The 20,115-nt window shown below is 45.7% G+C and overlaps 1 protein-coding gene across 1 annotated transcript in view; it reads left to right on the top strand.

Moving 5' to 3' along the window:
• The window catches only part of COL4A5 (collagen type IV alpha 5 chain), a 568,084-nt gene that overhangs the window by 309,014 nt on the left and 238,955 nt on the right, over positions 1-20,115 (top strand). The window contains exons 26-27 of the mRNA XM_069612627.1: positions 6,907-6,999; positions 19,294-19,398. Of these exons, the coding sequence (XP_069468728.1) occupies positions 6,907-6,999; positions 19,294-19,398 (198 nt within the window). The remainder of the gene's footprint in view (positions 1-6,906; positions 7,000-19,293; positions 19,399-20,115) is intronic.

Here is a 20,115-nt window from a genome sequence, read left to right as displayed (position 1 = left end):
TGGCCCCACCCAAAGTGACATCACAGGACACGATGGAACACAACCTTCAGCGTGTATAGGCCCATATTACCAATTTACTGTGAATGCAAGCAGACGTCCAAGGCCAAACGATAATGATGTGTTCTTATATAGCACTTAATAAGCACTTAAGTGCTTCATATAGAACAAATATACATACAATATTACCCGACCTGTGTTGGTAGTCATTTATCAACCTCAGCAGGATGAAAGGCTGAGTTGACCTTGCCGGGAGTCGAACCTGCAACCTGCAGATCACACCCACATTGCAGCAGCGAGCACTCAACCCACTGGGCTATCTTAATAGCTATAGCTATCAGAAAATCAGCCACTCTAGAAACAACGAACTACATGCTGTGGGCACAGGGCAGGTGCCTCAATTTGATTTTTTCAAAAAGATTTCATTTTTTTAGGGGTAGCAAGGGAGACCTCAGGGGTCTCAGCTCCGACCTCTGGAGAACCTTAAATGATGGCCATGGACCTGGTTAGGATGCAGACTCGCTGGATAAATTGGAACATTGCGAGCTGAGTGAAGGCTGAACTTGCAATTTCAAAGAAGCATCTTGGCTAAAATGTGTATGGATTTCTAGAATCCACCCTAGTTTCAATGAACAGGATCTATGAGAAGTTAGCCAAATCCCAATCAAGGTAATTGTGCAGAGCAGTCAAGGCTATTCTCAGGAGAGTGTGAGCGGGTTCAGGGGTCCACAAAGTGTCCACATGTAGAAGTACACAATAATAAAATGTAGACAGAAATGTATACAAATACTAATATTTATTCTAGGCCTTTACACACCCTAACTAGCAGGTGATCTTATCGCAAATACTCAATAATAAACATCTATACATTTTTAAAGGCATTCAAATTTCTTGAAAAACACAGGAGGTAAGTAAATTAATGCTGTACAGATGGGACCAAGTCACAAATTAATTTCCCCAACTTCAGTAGTCAAATTCCTAAGACAAATGGGGCCTTGTGCCCAAAAGTCACAGTAGCCACAATGCTTCCCCCCAGAATGTAGTCTGTGTAGGTAATTTCTAATTTTACTTGTGTTGGTGATTGTTCAAAAGAAGATATTTAGCAAGGTTACTTGGTAAATAAATTGTGTTCTTATCTTTCTGATAATACTACCCAGGTCCAGTGACTAAAGGGCAATGGACTGGAATGCTGGGATACAAAGAGACTGGGCATGTGGGGACAAATGTTTTGTGTTTACTTACCCCCTGACTCTGATGTTCCCAGCTGACTTGATAGGTCATCTGGGTGTCGCTGGAGGTTGGATTCCCTGCCATTGGTTCTGGTGAGTGGTGCCCAGAAGCTGAGGGTGCAAGTATTTTTCCAGTCTGATCCAGATGTAAGGTTCAACCCCTGGCGATGTAGAAATGCAAGATTCACTGATGCAGGCCACTTCAGGACACTTCACGGGATGGGGGAAGGCGAGTTCCAGTGACTGCCACCACACACAGACGATGGCAGGCGTCCTACCAGTCACGGTTGAAGAAGCTTCTCTGGCACAAGATCCCTTGATGCTGGGATGCTCAAATTCATAGGGAAGGCGGATTGTACCTCTTGCTGGCAACCACCCAAGTTGTGGGTGCAACCGTGGAACACAACGCTTCTGGCTAGGTAGCCCATGAGAGCTGTTCAGATCTCCACGTGGTTCAGGGACACTTCTGAAGGCTCAGGTCAGCTGGATCCTCGAGAAGGCACTGAAACTGGTTGGTCCCACTAGTGCAAGGGCTGTAGCACCGCACATGGCCTTCGCAGATCAGATAGTCCAACAGTGCATCACCATGCCAGATGCAGGAAGGGATGCTTGGCCTAGCCAGGATTCTTCTTTGGATCTCCAGTCAGCATTTTGAACCATTAAGTATCCCTGCCTAGGCTGCAGAGTGTCTGGGAAGGCAGGAAGTGGGTGAGGAGTCTTCCACTCCCATGTTCTTTGTCTGCCGGAGTGCCTGAATAGGTCCAGCTTCCACAAGGGATCTGGCTGTCTTGATTGGACCCTTTCTGTAAAATGCTGAGAGAGATGGCAGAGGAGTTTGTGCTGGAACTGTATAAAAGTTCGAGGCTTCTGGAGTGTAAAGCAGGTCAACCACAGAGGTAACCGAAGAAGATGAACAAAGACACCTGCAGACCCTTTGCAACACTGTGAAGCGACCAATGCTGTCTTGGCCCTGTTTTCTGTGTGACAGAGGAGCTCTGAAGAGGATGACTCCTTACATTTGGGTGGTGGGAACAACCAGTCCCAAGACAAACTTTGAATTGAGCCATCGCCCGCTGTCCTAGGAGTTTCCAGAGCTGCGGAATTCCAATACTAGGAGACCTGCTGCCCATTTTGACTGCATCATCGTTGAAAAGCTGAATCTCTCAAAATCTTTGCTGAGCCCCCACGGACACTACAGAGATCCGATCCAACTCAACCAGATTCCCTCATCAGAGTGCTGGACTGCAGGAAGTGAAGAAGATTGTCTGGGCGATTCAGGTTCTTTGTTGGTACTGCAAAAAAGGCACCAAAACCACAGTGTGAACCAAGAAGTTGTTTAAAGTCATGCTCCAGGTCCTCCCTCAAGACTGCTTCTGAGAAACTCCATCCATTATCCTGCCTTCAATCATCAGATCAAGGAATCCAGAGATCGGTTCCAGAGCTGCAACATTGTGGAGCATCCATCATGAAAATGTTCTTCTAACCAAAGGAATGATGGGGAAAAAGGTATAGCTGACCTGATTCCAGAAAGTCGCTCCAGAGCATTGGAGTGCATAGAGAGGTGTCCAGGGCAACTACCTCTTACCTCTGACTCAAGCCTCTGATTTTATCCCTTTAGAGAGTCCTTTAACAGGGACACCAACATTGGTTAAGCCTTCTTGTATCTTCCTTCTCAGAGACTAGAAGGTATCCACAGGAACTTTTGATTTCTTCTGCTTTGCAAGACTTTAAACCAATACAAACTGCCTTGCGTTTTTGACTTTAAAAGACTTGCTCTGCTGCAAAACTGCCTCTAGAACCTGAAGCTCTGCTAGGATAACACTAACCAATTGTTTTCCTTCCCAAAATCACTATATTATATGTGTATGCAGACTAAGTACAATTACTGTATTATTTTGTGGGAGCGCGGTATTACCGATAGAACTGTCAAACTCCTGTAACAATTGTATGCGTTCAGCAACTACCAACTAAGAAGTGACTATTTGAAAGTATTGATAAGGATATCTATGTGTGATGGTTTATATTGCTAAATATTTAACAGTGGCTCTTGTGTTAATATAATAAATATATATTTTAATATACATTTAAGTGTAAGTGGTTCTTTGATGTACTTTACTAGCTGGTTCAGTGTACTTGCCTACAGCTCACATCTTCCTCTTAAAATAAGCCTGACTGCTCTGCCACTCTACCAATGTCCTGAGTTAGTGCAGACTAATACTCAGAGTTGGGGATCTGCAAACCACGGGGATAGCTTTCTTAATTCTTATTACCAAGTAGGACTTTAGGAAAACTCCCTTAACAGTGAGGATATCGTAGAAGGCTCGGAAGAACTCTCCATCGTGAAACATGGACCTGACCTATGCAGAAGCTGGAGAAAGGTGGCGTGACCTCAGGGAGGTGGACCATGCGGTACTTCAACTACGCCCACACAGAGAGGTCAAGTAAACCGCTGAGCCAACGCAGTGCTGTATCAAACGCAAAAAGACGCAAGACCATCACCCCGTGAAAAACCAGTGACGTGCCCCCACAAGAAAGAATGTTAACAGAGTCACGGGAGACAGGGTAGGGGTTTAGGCAATACTGAAGAGTACGTCAGTAGTAATCTTCCTTGTCACTAACTACAGAGAAAATACCAAGAGTGAAGAGTATCTTGGGAGTAACATCCTTCATCACAACAATTACAGAGAAAGTACCCAGAGTGAAAAGTGTCTCTGGTGTAGTATCCCTCGTCACAGTGACTACAGAAAGAATATCAAGGCTGAAGAGTGCCCAGGGAGTAATATCCCTCCTTAAATTAATTGCCCAAGGGATATCAAGAACAAAGATTACCACAGGAGTAGTCCCCATCCTCAGAGAGTTTGTGGAAGCTACGGTCAAAGCCAGAGACATTATGGGAGTGATCTCGCTTGTTACAATAAACCAGAAGGAGGAAACCCCGGAATATGTATACTGCTGAGGAAGCGCAATTGTTGCCCATTTAACCAAGACCAGAGAGGTCCCTGGGAGGAGTTACAAGGACTTATCAGAACCGTTGCCAGAGACTATTAGAAGTCAGCCCTGAAGGCTTGACCAGTTGGACCAGGAGAATAGAGTCGCTCTCCTGGTTGCATTTTTTGTTTGCTGAATACCTTTGGTTAGTGGTACAGTCGGAGTAGGAAAGTTTTGTACAGAGGACAGATTCTTTAGTTTGACAACCAGCCTGGCGACGAGCACCCGGGATAGAATTCAGTTAGGTAGGGCATCCCATTTAGTTATAGGGAAAGAAAGGTCCTTTTTTCTTTTTGTTGAATAAAAACCTTGACTTGAAATGCCACCCTTCTGTCTGACTCCTTCTGACTTTCTGCGTGAGCCACTAATCTCAAGTAGTGGGCTGCAACCACCTAGTTGGCTAAATATAGCTAACCGTGTGAGGTTACTCACACTGACAAGTGTCTTTTGGAATCCCTCAGCCTGCTAGAAGTAGCGCCTCTCGGAGGAACATCACTGAGCCCCATCGGTGATGAGACCTTTCATCAGGACCCATCAGAGGGAAAGGTTACCCATCAGAGGGAAATGTTGATTTACTCCTTGGGACCATGCAGAATCGCAGTGCCTCTGGCCAAATGTACATTTTAGAACTTTCACACTCACTGAGAATGTGACTTTGTGGGGATCCCTAAGAATGAGGGCCACCCCTACTTACATTTTGTAAAATGTATTTTGTAGGGCATTAGATCCTTTAGGTCATGCTGTTCTTATGGAACCATGGCTCAGCGAGGCAAAGAAAATCCATATTAAATCAATCCTTCGAGTTTGGTAAATCTATTTGTGGTTGCTAAAAGGACATGAATAGGAATTACACAACGTAATTTGATAGAAGTAAGAAGGATCCATGATTTATTTTATTTATTTACAAAATAGAGAGGAAAGGTTACCGGATTTTGAAATTGCATTCACAATCCATTTCGAAGTTGCCCACAACATACATGGATAATGAGGGTCAGTGTTGATAAGGATGGGGAGGAGGTGGTTGGAGGTGGGGGACTTGTGGGTGGGGGAACTCCTCATCAATAGAAAGAGGATGTTTTTAAACCTATGCAGATTTATTCAAAGATCACAAACATCTTGTTGGTATTGTCTTCGTCTTGACCTGGCTTTTTCGAGGTAACCAAAGCCCCCGGCTTTACTTGTCTTGCTTTTTGCTGACTTTTATGTGAAAACTGATCAGTCCCTAAGACTATCTGTTCTGGGGGCCCTTTCTCCCGTAATATATATTTTTAAAGCTGCATACATTACTTTAAAGGGAAGTGAGGTAAGGATACTTTTTATCCATATCACCTTTCCTTTTTCAACTTTGTGGTTACAATTACATTTATATACAATTGTGTCCAGAATGGGCTGGTGGAAGTGATATTTTTCTACCATATGTTTTACTCTTCCCTAATGCACCTTTGCATTTTACAGCATAATACCAACAAGAGTACCGTAGATGTTTTACGAGATTATAGTCTATCCTTTTGGCAATGTTGTACTTTGTCCTTCTACCTGCCCGCTCAGGTCTGGAATTGCCATAAATGCAAAACGCTTTCGCGAGCAAAGGTCCTGCTTTCCTGGGCAAAGTGCATGTGGCTGGATGTTGGGGCTGGGTCTGTCTGGACCCAGCCCATATCCAAGCCGTAGAGCCTCTGTTGCCGGGCAGAATCTGTGTCCAGAGCCTGTCCATGATTGGACAGCACCTGCCACTTTGAAAGCTTGAATGGGCATAAAGTCTTGTCCCTAATTCACTCTTTCCTGACTTTAGTAGGTGGAGGCCTGGTCAAGGAGCCCTTCCTAGGCCTATTCTCCTGTCTAGGATTTACTTACTTGGACTTTATTCACCTCTTTGATCTTTGTATCATAACCACTTCCAATCACCTAGTCAACCTACCTGAAAAGTAGATTTATTTTTTAGCAGGGATGGGGGGTGGGGAGCTTTTGGCTCTGGGGTCAGGGGCTCGGTTATTTTTCATTTTCTCAGCTGTGTTATGGCTGTTATTAATGTATTTGTTTTTGTCTGATGTTTAATGTTTGTGTTATCTTAACTGTTTGTATTTGTTAATGGAGAAATTCGAGCAAAAATATAATTCATTCAACTTTGGAACTGATGGCTTTAGGGCTCAAGGCCCCAGACCATTTTACAGCTGGACTCACCAAGTGTTAGGGAACCGATTTGTGGTTACTCGACAGTGTTTCTGCTAAATGTTATCCACTGACTTACCTGTTTTACACTGGTTATTGAATCAAATGCTTTTTCTTCTCCCAGGAGTGAATGTATGCATCTGTTTTTATTGTAAGTGGGTGACAATATTTCACTAGAGGATTTGTTTGCTTAATGTTTTCCAAAGGTTGTATATTTTTGCACTTACCACTCTAACTGGAATTATTGGTGCTGTTCTGTGCAAAATCACTGTACCTCTAGACCCCTCTCGCAGCCCTCCTCAGTCTAAGCTTTGCAGCTCTGGTGCCCTACCTTGATTGGGTCTGGCTAGACTTCAGTATCTTCCCTGTTCACCATAATAGGTTTACCTGTCAAAATCCATCTTAACACCTGGCCCACAGCATAATGTGTACTTGTATGTGTTATTCTGTTAAATAAAAGGTTAACTTTTGTTTAATGGTGACCCCCAACCTATATTTAAACAGCAGATATTCTCCTTCTCAGGTGAAAAGGGTGAGCCGGGCCAGACTTTGACGAAGCCAGGAGACCCAGGACAGCCTGGCTTCCCAGGTGTTCCCGGTAATGTGGGCGCTCCAGGTAAGGGGCAAGTCGGATCTTTTTATTATCATATACTGTGTTGCTAGAAATCATGCATGGAACAGCCCAAATTGTTCAACTATTCTCTAAGAAAGTTCATGTTTTCCTATATTCTTATTCTGTGCAATATAAATGTGTAAGGGCAAATATTATTCCTTCCCACCATTTTGCTTATGCCCTTTGAGTTTCTTGGATATTAAATTCCAACATAAGGTATAGGTGTCCCTTGTATTGAAGATAATGCCCCGATCTTAAGGGATAGGGAGTCTGATTCACCAAAAATCAAAGGGTAGTGACAATGCATCAGCTGCTCGCACAGCAAGTGACACACGCGTGACCTCTTTACCCTAAGGCAGGGGTCTGCAACCTCTGGTTCGCCACATGTTTTGTACTATACCTCCCATGACCCCCTAACCATTGACTATGCTGGCTATATCTAAGGCTCTAAGGGGAGTTGTAGTCCAAACCTCTGGAGAGGCAAAGGTTGCAGAACCCTGCCCTAACGTAAAAGCAAGTGACAATCCATGAAATGTATTGTCTCAAGAAGCCACATTGCTTATGTTAAACTGTAATATTTCATAGATTATAACATTACTGCCATCCATATAGAGTGCTTTCCTTGATATGCCATGGTCAGACTCAGAAGAACCCTCATATGCATGGCTCTGACTTTAGATTGTAACAATGCCTTGTATGGCCAGTTAAGGGCTTCTTATGCATGACCGGTGTAGTCCTCAAATAACCAGCTGCTACTATAACATTTCACATGCTGCCTTTTTTACCCAGGTACAGCAATCATTTGCAAGCAGTAGCTCTCAGGTTCAAGGTACAAGAGAGGATTCCGAATTAGAGACTAAGGGAGAAGTTAAGTTTTCACTGTCGGCAGAAGTCAAGGTTTTTGACTGCTTGCACCCAATGTTTTTTCAGGCCGCTTTATGTTGGCTTGAGAGTGCTGCCAATAGGTGTGTTGTAGGTTGAGGTGTTGGTCTTGCAGTGGTGTTAATGGAGCAGATTTTGGTGCGTATCTTGCGCTGGTGTTGGTTGAATAGCCAGGGTTTTCAAGGTTTCCTGAAGGGTAGGTTGTGTCCTCCTGTGCACAGGTATTTGGACAGAGAGCTCAAGGGTTTTGTTTGAGAGGGGGAAGAAGGAAATTATTCCATGCTGTTTTTGGTGGAAGTTTAGCTCCATTACTAGGGCATCATTTCTGGATTAGCGGGCTCTCGATGATAAGTAGTTTGTGAATTTCCATGACTGATTTAGGACCCCTGTCATGGAAGGCAGGATGTGTGATGCATTCTTCGGTCGGGAGCCAATGGAGTGTTATGAGTGCTGGGGGATGTGTTTGTATCTTTTCAGTCTCAGGAGCAATCTGGGGTTGCATTTTCGACGTTTTGTATTCTACGAAGCCAAGGAATAGGGGTAACCAGTGATTACGTTGCAGAAAGAAATGCAAACAGAATAATGCAGTATTGCAGGGTTGAAATCTAATTGAAAAAAGAATAAAAGTGTAGTTTTAAAAAGATGAATAGGAGGGATTAAGGGAAGCTTCAGGGGTCGATGAGGGAAGGGGGGCTGGTGAGGTATCCCCCAGTAAAAGGTACTTTTTAGGTCGAGTGTAGGTAGAATGAATGTTAGGTACATTAAAATAAACAACTGTAGAAAAATGTGTAGAAATTGAATCACATGAATGTAAAATCGACTAGATTGCGCTGTGAGACCACAGATACTAAATGTATGTAGATACTAGGTGTGGTGAAAAGGGGCTCATATTTTTTTCACCTTTATTTGCAGCTTGTTAAAACTCCATCTCTGGGTTTTCTCACCGATACTATCACATAGAAACACAATTAGCTGCTGGTGTAGTCTTGCCTTGAAAGTACAAGTGTGATCATTTCTATGGCCCTTTGTGTGAATGTCAGGGCATGATGGAATGATGCATGGGATAGTATGGAGTCAGAAGAAGCAGCTCCTTATGATAGCTTTAACCCGGGGTGTTAGGACAAGATCACTCTAGAAGATTCCAAGGTTCCTGGAAAATTGAAGTGGGCATTAGATAGGTGCCCATTCCGTCTGGCTAGATGGAATTAATGTGGGGATTGGCTGTGTTTGGAGCAGCTTTTCTTTGTGCAACTTCACCATCTTTCAGTGAGACCCCACAGCACCTCTGCAGACAGTTTGTGTGATCCCTGGCCTGTGATCTTGCAGAGAGGTCTTGTTCAACCTTGTTCCCTTACTTAATTCATTTCTTTTGGGGGCTGTTGGGGAGATTGTTCCACAGCCCTCTGGTAAAGGGTGTACAACCATCTATCCGAAGTGTGAGATGGGGTTCCAATCTAAAGATAGATCAAAATCATGGTATGGTTAGCAATCTTAGGGTTCACTCGAGGGAGGACATAAGGCTAGTGGATAGGTACAGTCCGTTCCCACCATAGACAACCCAAGAGATTATACTGAAAAACATACACTTTATTACAAAGTCACTGGAATTTGAAATAAGTACAATGGGGTTAGGAGACAGCACACAGAAATATACTTTAGATACACAAGGTAAAGGGCCTTAGGTGAGACCCTTCCCACTCCTATAGATAATACCAGACCTATATTTGGTGGCATACTCTGGGAATCCCAATGCAAAGGAGTGGGGAGAAAAAGGAATCCCTAGAAAGAAGTGACACGTATTACATAGCCCTGCGCAGACCCACAAAAGGGAATGCATGAAGTTACAGTGTTGCCCACAACATCACAAGTAAAGCATATACTAACTGTAGTACCTAGAGGGAGGCAGTGATGGGGCTTCTTATGGAGATCTTTACTCAGCCCTCTGGTGAGGAATTTAAAACCACATAACCTGAAAGCAAGACAGAGAGGAGGTATGCTGGTAGTGATGTACATTTAATCCCTATAGGTGTCCCCCCAGAGAATACTGTACACTGGTATACTGACAAATATACATTTTGTTATAAAAACACACACTGTAACTATGTTCAAATAAGTCCTTTGAGTTCCACTTAATGCATAGAAAGACATGGTGTATGTACAAAAACAGCAAAGGGACAAATGTAGACCCTTCCCACTAGAAGTGTCTAGCGCCTAGTGATAAACTCAGTACCTATAAAGCCTAAGGGGTGGGGAGAGAAAGGCAACACTAGAGAGTGATACAAATACAATCATGAGCTGGACCCTCAAATGCCAGTACATGAAAAGGCCACATTACCCTCTTAACCTCTAATACATAGCAAAACGGTTACACCGAGATTGACCATTTACTATATGTAACATCTAGAGGGAGAGTTACCAATTCACAACAAGGAGACCCAGAGGGGCCACCGAGGTCCAAGCAGGGTTGTGCTCAGAATACTAGACTTACCAGTTTAATTACACTCCTTAAAAATTAAATGGATACAAAAATAGCTTCCAGAAATGCAAAGTAACCTAGTACAGTCAGTACTAGACCCTCCAACTTCTTCTGGCAACCGGTTTATACTGGTTGTGGAAGACCATGCTACCAGGTATCCTGAAGCCATACCTATGAGAACTGTCACTGCTCAGGCAGTGGCTAAGGTCCTCCTTGGTATCTTTACCGGGGTAGGTTTTCCTAAGGAGGTCATCTCTGACAGAGTGTCACATTTTACGTCCCACTACATGCAGACAATGTGAAAAACTGTGGAGTGACCTACAAGTTCTCAACAGCCTACCATCCTGAAACCAGTGGGTTGATGGAGAGGTTTAACAGAACTATGAAGTACATGATAGGTGCTTTAGAGGAACCCCTTAGAAGAAGGTGGGACCTTCTACTGCCATGCCTTCTCTTTGCTAATAGAGAAGTCCCTAAAGCAGGGGTTGGTTTCAGCCCCTTTGAACTGCTCTATGGTCATCCGGTTCGAGGCCCTTTGGCCATAATCAAGGAAGGGTTGGAGAATGCTCCTTCCCTCAAGCCAGTGAGAGTCACTGATTATGTGCTAGGTCTCTGGAGGAGAATGGCACTCATGATGACAGAAGCTTCTGATAACTTGAAAGCAGGTCCGGCTCTGGTCAAACATTGGCATGACCAGAAGGCCAACATGGTGGCGTTTACTCCAGACCAGCTTGCCCTAGTCATGGTACCTAAAAGACAGAGGGCCTTACAGGACAAATGGATTAGACCCTTCAAGGTTGTGGGCAAACTTAGAGAGGTCAATTATTTGATGGACTTGGGCAATCCCAAGCAGGCCCCTAGAATCTCTCACCTTAATCGTCTAACGGCTTATGTTTCCAGACCAGAACTAGGAGCTTTGCTTTTAGCCTCTGATCAGGAGAAGGAGGAGTGTGAGCCTCTACCTGACCTCCTCAGGAGACAACCTTCAGATGAGAAGGTTGAAGGAGTAAAACTCTCTTCATATCTGACTCTGCAACATCAGGAGTGCAAAGCTCTGTTAAACCAGCTTGCCTCCCTGTTTTCACTAACACTAGGCTTGACCCCTTGGGGCCAGCATGATATTCTCGTTGGTGATTGTATGCCCGTGAAAATCAGGGGTTACAGAATGTCAGACCATGTAAGATCCCACAAAAAGGAAGAGGTCAAGGAGATGCTTGATCTTGGGGTAATGGAGCCATCTACAAGTCCTTGGGCTAGTCCAGTTGTACTAGTGCCAAAGGCAGGATCCAAAGAATTGAGATTATGTGTGGACTATAGAGCTCTTAATGCAGTCACCACAACGGATGGCCGTCTTTTACCGTGGACAGATGAGCTGGTGACAAACTTGGTTCAGCCAAGTTCCTCAGTACATTTAACCTGACCTCAGGCTATTGGCAAATAGCTCTGACAGATCATGCCAAGGAGAAAACTGTATTTTCTACCCCAGGAGGCCTCTACAAGTTTGAGGTTATGCCTTTTGGGCTCAGAAATGCACCTGCTACATTCCAGAGGATGGTGAATCAAGTTCTGAATGGGATGGAGGACTCCTGCATTGCATACTTGGATGACATTGCAGTGTTCAGCCCCACTTGGGAAGAGCATCATAACCACCTTGAATATGTTTTGCAGGCTCTTGGACAGGCCCATCTGTCTATAAAGGTTAGTAAATGTAAAATTGGTCAGAGCAAATTGGTCTACCTTGGAATTGAGATAGGAGGAGGTGAAATAAGGCCATTTCCTAGCAAAGTACACGCTTTACAAGACTGGGCCTCCCCGAATACTCAAACCCAAGTGAGAGCCTTTCTAGGTCTCACTGGGTATTACAGGAACTTCATCGAAAACTATGGGACCATAGATTCTCCCTTGAATGTGATCTCCTCACCCAAATTCCCCAAGAAGGTCAGGTGGTATGAGGAGTGCACTCAGGCTTTTGAAGGACTGATGAAAGCCCTTTGTCAAGCTCCAGTCTTGAGAGCTCCTGACTACAACCAATCCTTCATTGTACAGACAGATGCTTCTAATACACGGATAGGTGCAGTTTTGAGTCAGCTGGAAGAGAAAGGCACCTGCTTCATCAGTAGGAAACTGAAGGACCGTGAGACAAGGTGGGCAACTATTGAACTTGAGTGATTTGCCATTGTGTGGTCTGTGAAAAATGTTACACCATACTTGTATGGATCTACTTTTGTAATTCAGACAGACCACCAACACTTGAGATGGTTAATGCAGATAAAGTGGGGGAATCCTAAATTGTTAAGGTGTCCATACTTGTATGGATCTACTTTTGTAATTCAGACAGACCACCAACACTTGAGATGGTTAATGCAGATAAAGGGGGGGAATCCTAAATTGTTAAGGTGGCCAATCAGCCTCCAAGGATGCTGACTGTACTTACTTGCTGCTGCTGGAACTGAGTGCCTGGTGTCAGTTGCTGGGTCCCCTCTCCCTGCTGGCTTTACTTCCTTGCTACTGCTGGAACCGAGTGCCAGCGGTCAGGAACCCCAGAAACAAATGCATTGTCTTTAAGCTGGACATGTCAGCCTCCAAGGGTTTGATTTTACCATAGAACACAGGTCAGGGTGTCATCACCAAAATGCTGATGGTCTCTCCAGAAAATATGACTGACTGGATTAGGAGATTCATCCATGAGTGGATTAAATCCTCCTGTTCCTTAGTCTGGGGGGCGTGGACGAGTGTTAGCGAGAATTCAAATTTCTGTGCTAATTCCCTTCAACCTTCAGACCCCCAGCTCTTTTGCTGAACTTTAGAACTTTTTATTTTTATCCTGGAGTGAGTGAGACCTTTTTCTCACTCTCTCCTCTATTTTATTGATCTGATTTGGACTCTCTGTTTCTGTAACTTTGGAGTCTGACAAACTCCATAGGCATCACCTTTTGTATTGTGACACACAACACCCTCAGTGTCGTATCATAGAGAAGTCCTTTGGATTGCTCTTAAGGTTTAAATACCTTCTCTTGGGTAAACTACTGTTCCCAAGAGAAGTAAAGTGAAATTGATATTACTTAACTTTTTTTACTATGTAGGTCCATTAAAACCCATCTTATGGGGAAGTACTCGGAGGGTTACTTAGTAGCCCCTTTTCCTACTTTCTCATGTAACATGTTTTTATGATACCCTCACTACATTTAATGGCTGGTGGCAGTAGTTTAATTTTCCTACCATTGTGTGTTTCTACCGCAGGCTGAATCCTCAGCTGCAGTAATGTATCCATGGATGCCCATTTTGTCAATATGGTCCTGGTCTTCTTTTTTCACAATTTCGTGCTTGTGTCATCTTTCTTGGGTTTGACTCTGCGCGCCAAACTAGGTTTGACTCTTTTGTTAATTTTGTCTTTGGCAGGCATCAGTGCTGAAACCCGCCACTGTCTCAGTGTATCTGGCAGGGCAGGAAGCGAGGTTGGTGCCCGAAACTCTCTGTCCTTAGTCTCCTTGGTTACCTGAATGCACCCAGTGCTGATTGGCTGGCTGGCTGTCCTTGGAGGACAGCCACCCTGCTATGCTAGTGACAGCTAGGCTGTGCATGAATGGGAGAAACCTGCATAAAAGGCAAGGTCTTTTTAATAAAAGGCAGAGTTGACCACTGGAAGAAACATCCAATGAAAGAAACTGGAAGAGAAGCTTGCTGTACCCTCCTGGACCGTTGAACTGCCCGGTGAAGCCCTGCTGCAGAACTGAAGCTCCAATTTCGTATCGACTAGAGAAGCCCGGAACGGACGACTTCTTCCCTTGGGTTGGTGGGACACTGACCACAAGACGAACTTTACTGGAACCCCTCTCCCTGCTGACTGTACTTACTTGCTGCTGCTGGAACTGAGTGCCTGGTGTCAGTTGCTGGAACCCCTCTCCCTGCTGACTGTACTTACTTGCTGCTGCTGGAACTGAGTGCCTGGTGTCAGTTGCTGGAACCCCTCTCCCTGCTGACTGTACTTACTTGCTGCTGCTGGAACTGAGTGCCTGGTGTCAGTTGCTGGAACCCCTCTCCCTGCTGACTGTACTTACTTGCTGCTGCTGGAACTGAGTGCCTGGTGTCAGTTGCTGGATCCCCTCTCCCTGCTGGCTTTACTTCCTTGCTACTGCTGGAACCGAGTGCCAGCGGTCAGGAAACCCAGAAACAAATGCATTGTCTTTAAGCTGGACATGAGCTACAGGAAGATCCTGAGGACCGTCTCGAAGCAGGAGGAATCAAGCCTGAGCCACCTCAACAGAGTGCTGGACCCCAGAAGCAAGGGGAGCCCATCAAATGTCCAAGAACCACAGTGGTGCTATTGACCGGTAGCTGAAACCGCAAAGTGCCACTGATTTGGAAAGAGCCCGTAGCTGCTGCCGACCTTTGATCTGCAGTGCAGGAGTCCTCCATACGTCCTCCCTTTTGTCGCCATGACTGAGGCCCAGGAAAACAGGACCTGCAGAACTACAACCTGAACAGAAGCCAGCTGGATCATCTTCTTCCAATCTAAGGTACTGTCTTGACTAAAGGGGTACTTACCTTTTTGGTCTGTAGCATGTTTGTTCTCACTGGAAACTTACAGTACTTCACAGGCCTAACAGCTTGAGGCCCAACGGTGATTCTTTTGCTACAAACACTCTTAAAACATTGTGCAATACTTGTGTACTATTTGAAGAAGTGTCTCAGCTCCCTAGACATTGTGCAAAGTGGCTTTGGCTGTTCTGGCTCCCTGCAGACTCTTCTGACCCACTGACTTTGGTTTTAACTGTCCCTCTTAGGTGGTGCATAGGTTTAACTTGTATTGCTGGGAAAGGTCTAGCCTAGACTTCATTGGGAAGATTGGAAAGTGTTCACATGCTCTGAGAACCTGTTAACCTTTTTCTTCACCTAACCTTTTCCTTTTCCACAACCTCAGTATTGCATTAAGTGTAAAAAGTGATAGATCAATGTCCACAGTATCCTAGTAATTGAAGTCACCTCAGGATGGAGGAAATGTGTGTGTGACAACCCAAAAGGGTATCTACTTGCTTGTCTTAAATCTGAGGAATTGTTGTGAAGTGTATTTTTATTGTTGCATATTGCCCTTTCTAAAGAAGGCTTATTTAAAACTGACCGTTAAATAAATAATTATTTTACTAGAGACCCTTGATTATAAGTGTTATTTGTATACTTGTAATTGTGAATCTCAGTGTTACTTCTCTACAGCTCACATTTACCCCGCTTGAGATAAGTCTGGCTTCTCAGTCACTCTACCAACTTGTGTAGTACAAATCTATACCAATAGGTGGGTTTCCTAATGCCAAGAGGACAAGGCCGGTGTAGTCTCCCACAGGGTTACTATATAAATTCTTGCCTAACAATGCCGTTAAGTGTTCTACTCAATGCTATCCCCCCTTAATTCAGCCTGACTGCTCAGCCTTGCTACCATTAAGAGAGTTGTTTAGTTAAACTCTGGTTGTGACAACCCTGATGGTCTGAAGTTGGCTTCTCCAAGTCATATCACAGGTTATAACTTTGGAAAACTCTCCCAACAGAATTGTACCCCATTTCTCCTCAAAATGTGTGTTGTAAAATGTTCAGTTTTAACCGATTATTTTAAAAATGTTCTCTGGGCATAGTGCCCTAAAACCCTCTTTCCCCCAGTCCCCAGGCCAGAACACCCACTTGGCATCACAGTGGCGGTGCTCTATATAAAACCACATTACTTACCACGGTATCCTTTGGGGTGAGCAGAGTTCCTTCCACAGAATCATGCCCGCTAGTGACTAGACCATGCTGGGCCTTATACAAATTCTCACTCACAAGGGCACCGACTGTTGCCAGCTTGGAGGGCCGGTACCTATACTACAGACTCATCAGAAGAGCTTGGGGGTCGGTACCGTACCGGCACCCCGCAAGCACTCATGTCCCTTTGCTATAGACCATGGGTGCACAACATAGGGCCCGCGGGCCAGTTGCAGCCCGCCATGCCATTTTGTCCTGCCCTCCAGCAACAAAGACTTTCCTAATGGAGGGCGGCCCGCAAGCAGTATCGGCCGCCCACCATTAGGAAAAGTCTTTGTTGTCTTCCGGGCCGGACAAAACACTGGCCCTTATTGGCTGAGGGCACACGAACCACGTAGCTCTTACGAGCCATGTAGTCCGTGTGTGCTGCACCAATGGAGGGCCAGCACTACAGCTGGCGTGGCCAGTAAGGCTTGATGCCGGAAGGCATTTCAGCCATGCCACACCAGCCATAGTACCGGACCTCGCCAGCGTTCCAGCTAGCCTGCCTTCCAGCTCGTCGTCTGGTAAGTACATATTTTTTTGGGAGGGGGGATGTTTGTTTGTGTGTGCATGTGTGTGTGGGATCTTTGTGCTGCTTGTATGTTGAGATGCGGGTGTGGGGTGTGTGTCGGGTCTGCTTGAATGTGTTTGTGTGCAAGTGTAGTGTGTGTTGAGATGCGGGGGGTGGGGTGTCGGGTCTGCCTAAATGTGTTTGTGTGCAAGTGCAGAGTGTGTTGAGATGCGGAGGGGGGGAATGTGTCGGGTCTGTCTGAATGTGTTTGTGTGCAAGTGCAGTGTGTGTTGAGATGCAGAGGGGGGGTGTGTGTTGGGTCTGCCTGAATGTGTTTGTGTGAAAGTTCAGTGTATGTTGAGATGCGGGGGTGGGGTGTGTGTCGGGTCTGCCTGAATGTTTTTGTGTGCAAGTGCAGTGTATGTTGAGATGCTGGGGTGCAGGGAGGTGTCGGGCCTGCCTGAATGTTTGTTGTTGTGTGAAAGTGCATGTTGAGATGCGGGTGTGGGGTCTGTGTCGGGTCTGCCTGAATGTGTTTGTGTGCAAGTGCAGTGTATGTTGAGATGCTGAGGGGGGGGGGGGGGCAAGGGGGTCGGGTCTCCCTGAATGTTTGTTGTTGTTGTGTGCACGTTCAGTGTATGTTGAGATGCAGGGGTGGGGTAAGTGTCGGGTCTGCCTAAATGTGTTTGTGTGCAAGTGCAGTGTATGTTGAGATGCTGAGGGGGGAGGCAAGGGGGTCGGGTCTCCCTGAATGTTGTTGTTGTGTGCACTTTCAGTGTATGTTGAGATGCGGGGGTGGGGGGGTCCGGGTCTGTAGGCATGCATGCTTGTGAGTTTGTTTGGTGAGTTGGGGGTGGAGGGGTTCAGGTCTGTATGGATGCATGGTGTATGCTTGTGAGTTTGTATGGTGAGGTGGGGGTGGGGGTCTGTATGGGTGCATGGCGTATGCTTGTGAGTTTGTGTGCTGAGTTGGGGTGGGGGGGTTCGGTCTGTATGGGTGCATGGTGTATGCTTGTGAGTTTGTGTGCTGAGTTGGGGGTGGGGGTTCGGGTCTGTATGGGTGCATGGTGTATGCTTGTGAGTTTGTGTGCTGAGTTGGGTGGGTGGGGGTTCGGGTCTGTATGGGTGCATAGTGTATTGGTGTATGCTTGTGGGTTTGTGTGCTGAGTTGGGGGGTGGGGTTTCGGGTCTGTATGGGTGCATGTTTGTGAGTTTGTGTGCTGAGTTGGGGGTTCGGGTCTGTATTGGTGCATGATGTATGCTTGTGAGTTTGTGTGCTGAGTTGAGGGGATGGGGTTTGGGTCTGTATGAGTGCAGTGTATTGGTGTATGCTTTTGAGTTGGTGTGCTGAGTTGGGGGGTGGGGGTTCGGGTCTGTATGGGTGCATAGTGTATTGGTGTATGCTTGTGAGTTTGTGTGCTGAGTTGGGGGTGGGAGATTCGGGTCTGTATGGGTGCATGGTGTAAGCTTGTGAGTTAGTGTGCTGAGTTGTAGGGTGGGGGTTCGGGTCTGTATGAGTATGTATGCATGGTGCATGCTTGGTGGCATGGGGCATAGGGTTTGGTTGGGGAGTGGGGGCCATGCGGCATAGTGTTTGCTTGAGGGGTGGGTGTCTTGGGGCATAGTGTTTGCTTGAGGGGTAGTTGTCTTGGGGCATAGTGAATGCTTGAGAGGTGGGTGTCTTGGGGCATAGTGTTTGTTGAGGGGTGGGTGTCGTGGGGCATAGTGTTTGGTTGGGGGTGGGTGTCGTGGTGCATAGTGTTTGGTGAGGGGTGGGTGTCATGCAGCATAGTTTTTGCTTGAGGGGTGGGTGTCATGGGGCATAGTGTGTAGATGGGGGCGGGGGCATGGGGCATAGTGTTTGGTTGGGGAGTGGGGGCCATTGGGCATAGTGTTTGTTTTGGGGAATGGGGGCCATGGGGCATAGTGTTTGGTTGAGGGGTGGGGGCTATGGGGCATAGTGTTGCACTCCAAGAGTGAGCCCAAAAATAAAGCTAAAACAGGCACAGTTAGGAGATGTACATCCTTTGCTTTTTGAGGAAACCGGACTCAACGAAGGCCATACTCCTTTTGGGCAACCCAAACAGCAAAGTATAGCAGTCCAAAATAATGGAATGTCCAATCAAGTGTCAATAAAATATATATAATTTAATTAAACAGACGATATGCAATAACTAAATAGAACTAAATAACAATGGAAAATGTGTAGCACAAAATGTAAGTTTGAAATACAAATAAAAATCATTACACCTCAAAAAACTATTCTTTTTCCATGTGTTTTATAAAAATTGGGGGTTAAAAAGCCTCCTGCCATGTCACGCCCCACCGCGCCTACCGTCCCACCCACATTTACTTTTCGGCCCACTATAGCCATCATGTAAGGTACTTTCGGCCCTCTGTCAAAATCAGTTGTGCACCCCAGCTATAGACACTCGCTCAGCAGGGGTGCTTCTTTGCTGTGCTTTGCATGGGCAGGTATGGGTACAGTACGAGTCGCTGTGCATTTTATTTTCCATAGGAGGCCGCTAGCACTCCTCAACAGAGCTGTCCTTTCAATAGGTCCATCTCAAAAAGCATCAGCTAGGCTCTGATTTTTGCCTTTTCAAATATTCTGTATTGATTCGTTCTAATATTGAAAGTTCATCTTTTTCCACAGGTGAACCCGGCCTGTCAGGGCAGCCTGGATTACCCGGCTTGCCCGGTGCCAAAGGAGACCCCGGAATACCAGGCATCGGACTCCCCGGCCCATCCGGCCCTAAAGGTAGGCATCATCGCCTGCTCCGGAAGCTTTCCCTCAGAGCTGGTGCAGGTTCCTGCCAAGAAAATGTCTGCGCTCCTTGAGAGCTTATGTTTCAACTATGGCACACGGTTTCCAGTCTTGTTACCGAAAACTCTATACAGCTGTATTTTGGACCTTTTGGTATTACTACAAAATATCGTAGACCATCACTTCGAAGACGAACATCCCGATTTTTTTTTACAACCCCATTGCCCTGCATATATATATTGGGAGTGGGGTTGAGCTAATAACAAATGTGGAGTGGTGTGGGGGGGGGGGGTATATGCTGGGGGTCTTCCCCCACATATATATGCAAAGAATTGGGGTAAAAGAAGAATAAATCGGCATTTTCTGCGAAGGATTCGTTATTTTCTCATAGATCCGTTAATTTAATGAATGTTCCGCATGGAAATGGCAAGGGAGTGGTCTGATGGGTGAGGCAACATAGTATCGATAATGGGTGTGAGGAAAATGAGGGGTGGTCGGGTATGGGGAGGGGTGCAGGCGGACTCCCAAATCCCCCTCCCCTCTCCCCATTTTCCTGGCCAATAAACTGGTAAGAAAAAATGGCGGTAAAAGGAAACGCCACAGTGTTACGCTGGCGGTAAACACATAGAACCCCTCCGCCCCCTACACACAGATTAGTCCAGAGTTTCACATACAGTGCTGCCTGGACTGTCTGTATGACCTCATATGTCC

This window comes from Ambystoma mexicanum, chromosome 5p, assembly GCF_040938575.1.
Source record: "Ambystoma mexicanum isolate Mex_15411 chromosome 5p, UKY_AmexF1_1, whole genome shotgun sequence".
NCBI classification, from domain to species: domain Eukaryota; kingdom Metazoa; phylum Chordata; class Amphibia; order Caudata; family Ambystomatidae; genus Ambystoma; species Ambystoma mexicanum.
The sequence above is the reverse complement of the archived record's forward strand: the minus strand, read 5'-3'. Positions and strand labels throughout refer to the sequence as shown.